General features: G+C 36.0%; 1 protein-coding gene across 1 annotated transcript; it reads left to right on the top strand.

Annotated features, from left to right (window-relative positions):
* On the top strand, positions 1-1772 carry LOC139494367 (uncharacterized). Its single transcript, XM_071282532.1, has 2 exons — positions 1-174; positions 1290-1772. Exons 1-2 carry the CDS (start codon positions 1-3, stop codon positions 1770-1772), a joined length of 657 nt encoding a protein of 218 aa, XP_071138633.1.
* Positions 1773-3703: the final 1931 nt, after the last annotated feature.

Raw genomic sequence — 3703 nt, 5'->3', positions numbered from 1 at the left:
ATGGATGCAATATCAGACCTTTCCACAAGTATTGAACTTACTATTAATGTGACAGATCAAGTGAAAACAAACATAGATATGTTGAGAACCCATTTAGACATACAAAAATGTGTGAAAACTTCATGTAGCTACTGTCCAGATTCACTACCAGATGAAGCCAAAAGAATTACTAGAGTAACTAGAGTTTTATAATAGAAATGTTCGGAAGTTTAAATCCATCATTCGTGAAATAAGAGGTGAAATTGTTGACACGGCAAGGATTTTAGAAAATGAAATAGTTCTCCCTCAAATGGTGAACATTATCTATATTTGTGGAAATGTTTTGAACCAACATGTTGATCCGTACCATTACCAACTTAATGAAATGAAAACGGAAGCAGATACAGGCATTCGCTCTAGACGAATTGAAAAAAATCACTTGTATAACTGTATTATTCAACAAATTGGACTGTTGAATAATGCCTTAGACGAGTTTTAGCAGAGTCTTAAAATTGTTTTGCAAAGAGTTCTATGTATAGAGTGTAATCTTGAAGATTTGAGTGAGGAGTGACTTATCTTATACACAATTGAAAGTAAACTGTCAATTTATATTTTTCAATGCAATACAAACAAAATAATTACGATTTTTTTTTTATTAATTTTTTTTTGAATCACTCAATAGGCGGAAATTTACTGTCTTTTGGAGACTTCCAATGAAAAGCTCTATTTTAATCCCGTGTTGTTTCATTTATGCGAGGGTTGTATTTGTGTTTTGTTTGATGGTGGGGTTTGACTCCCCCTTCCCCAACCTAAATGAAAGAAACATGCGCAGATATAAGCTTAAAGGGGGGAAAGGGAGGTGACCGTCCGATTTCGGCGGGAATCAGTACTGTAAAAGTCGAAAACCTATTAATTTTCTTCATCGTCATCAAGTTAAAATGGCAAGTAACGTAGTTTTCCAGCAGACCGAAAACAAAAATGGGGAAACCGAATTCAGAGTGAAATTTGGAAGGAATAAATCGTTAGTGTTTAGGAAACATGAACAGTTTTATTATTTAGATTTGTACGATAACAAGTTCGGGAAGGCCCGTTTTAATGGGATTTGTCTAGGACTTGATAAACTAGATTTCATCTAATCTATCCGAAGAGATCTAGATTCCATGAGCAGTGTGTTCCCGGCAAGAAAAGCAGCCGAGGTAAGTTATTAATTTGTTTAACTTTTAAACTTTTCTCCGTTCAATTGAAATTTCACGACCCTTTTTAATCTGTTAAGAACTTTTCACCATTTTTTTTAATTTTTTTTTAATTAGGAGTCTTCGCATAGGATTCAGCAGCAGGAAAAATCCAGTAGGATGGCAATTCAACAGCCTACACGTACATTTGTGGCCTACCCTTTTCCACCAGCACCTGTTCAGCCTACAAGTACATTCGCATACCCTTTTCCACCAGCACCTGTTCAGCCTACAAGTACATTCGCATACCCTTTTCCACCAGCACCTGTTCAGCCTACAAGTACATTCGCATACCCTTTTCCACCAGCACCTGTTCAGCCTACAAGTACATTCGCATACCCTTTTCCACCAGCATCTGTTCAGCCTACAAGTACATTCGCATACCCTTTTCCACCAGCACCTGTTCAGCCTACAAGTACATTCACATACCCTATTCCACCAGCACCTGTTCAGCCTACAAGTACATTCGCATACCCTATTCCACCAGCACCTGTTCAGCCTACAAGTACATTCGCATACCCTATTCCACCAGCACCTGTTCAGCCTACAAGTTGCTTATAAACAATCAGGAGCATTTATTCATCCTAGCCTGAATGCTTTCAGACAACAACCGCCGCCAAGTCCTCCAGCAGGGTCATGCCAACAGATTTATGAGTGTGAAGAGGTTGTCCCTACGAGGAATTATCCTCAGAAACGATTGATTGATTGATTGTTGGTTGCTTAACGTCCAGTGGCAAATATTTCATGCATATTCAGGACGAGAACAAGTTCACAATAAATACAATAGGTAGGTAGATACGATAGAGGCAATCTGGGATGATGGTCGGGGAAATTTTGACAGAAACGAGGATTTACTCATACTACTGAGTACAATCAACAAACTTTTACCCTTGCTGTGAAAGATACAGAAGATCAAATATAAAAAAAATGAGATATGAAACTATATCTCCTGCGCCATACACTGATGAAGCTCTTCCAGAAAATATTCTGGATGATTTAATCCTCTTTTATCAAATGAATTGAAATGAATTTCAATGCCTTTGTGTTGACAAAAAAAATATATCAATGATAGTGTCTTGTTTATTTGAAAAACCGTAATTCGATTTTCCCTCCTTCCTTTACATAAATAACACTCATCATATTTGGTGTATTTTTTTTTTTTTTATATTCTCATTGCTCCTAGTTTGATCTTGCTATTATTTTGATTCAAGTGTCACTGATGAGTCTTGTATATATATTCGAAACGTACAACTGTCATATAAATTTTATTATCAGTCTTATATTTGACTCTGAAAAGTATCATTTAGACTATATTTATTTTCTAGATAAATACAACACAAATGATTTATTTTTTATTAGGAAACAAACATCATATATATGTACATAATTTAAGGAAAACAAATCACATTTCTCCAATTTGATAATGTCCAAACGCATAACTCTCTATTGGATTTTTCCAATAACTTTTATCATCGAATCTGCAAAGTCGCTTTTTCACAATTGTGGCTATGAAAAGCTGATGGTTTCTACTCCTAATCAAATTCATCGAATTTAAAGTGACAGTTTCATTAAACAAGCACTTTTTCATAATTTTCATGTCTGAGTATATTTTTAATTTCACATCTAGCAATCTCTTTAGCCACTTTTCTCTCCACCTGATATTTATTTATCCGTCCATCTTCACATTTTTCAGTCGTATCATATTTTAAACTGTACATTTTGGGACGTAAACCTACAAATTCTTTGATGGGAACGCCTTAAAGTATATAATTGATTGATTGTTGTTGGTTGCTTAACGTCCAGTGGCAAATATTTCATGCATATTCAGGACGAGAACAAGTTCACAATAAATACGATAGAGGCCATCTGGGATGATGGTCGGAGAAATTTGGACTGCCACCGGAAAAGGAGGGTACATTGGATAGGGACAGCAATTTTGCCTTGCAACAGGCCACCTACGGACCCCTCAAAGAGTTGTTGCAAGGGTTCTTAACGTGCAGAGAGCGTGGCACTCTCTTTACACGAGACATCGGATTTAACGTCCCCCTTCTGACCGGACGTGACTGCGAACTTGATACATCCCGCACAGCCAAACGGACGCCCCACTTCGGCAAGCGTTCTACTGTCGGTCGGGAGAAGACCAAGTGACCATATTTCTATACCCCAGTCACCCTTGGGGACCTTAAAGTAAAGTATATAGTTTATTAGACTATTACAATAATTACGGTAGTTAAAGTGATCTCTTATCTTAAAAATACGAAAGGTATATATAATTTACATAAATCAGGGCTAGGAAACAACTGCATGATCTCTATAGATTAGTGGAATTTACAAAGTAGCGATTAACAATTGATAAACGCGAGAAAAAAAATGTTTAAAGAAAGGAAGCAATAATTAATTTCAAATAAGCATATTTATCACTGAACAATTTGATTACGTAATAAACTATGTCTTTAATCTAGAATAATATATTATAACTAATACATTTAATT

Source organism: Mytilus edulis, chromosome 11, assembly GCF_963676685.1.
Source record: "Mytilus edulis chromosome 11, xbMytEdul2.2, whole genome shotgun sequence".
Classification (NCBI taxonomy): Eukaryota; Metazoa; Mollusca; class Bivalvia; order Mytilida; family Mytilidae; genus Mytilus; species Mytilus edulis.
The sequence above is the reverse complement of the archived record's forward strand: the minus strand, read 5'-3'. Positions and strand labels throughout refer to the sequence as shown.

Coding starts and splice junctions, on each gene's coding strand:
- LOC139494367 (XM_071282532.1), top strand. CDS start 1: ATGGATGCAATATCAGACCTTTCCACAAGTATTGAACTTACTATTAAT. Junction 175..1,289: donor AAGCCAAAAGAATTACTAGA/GTAACTAGAGTT, acceptor TTTTTTAATTAG/GAGTCTTCGCATAGGATTCA.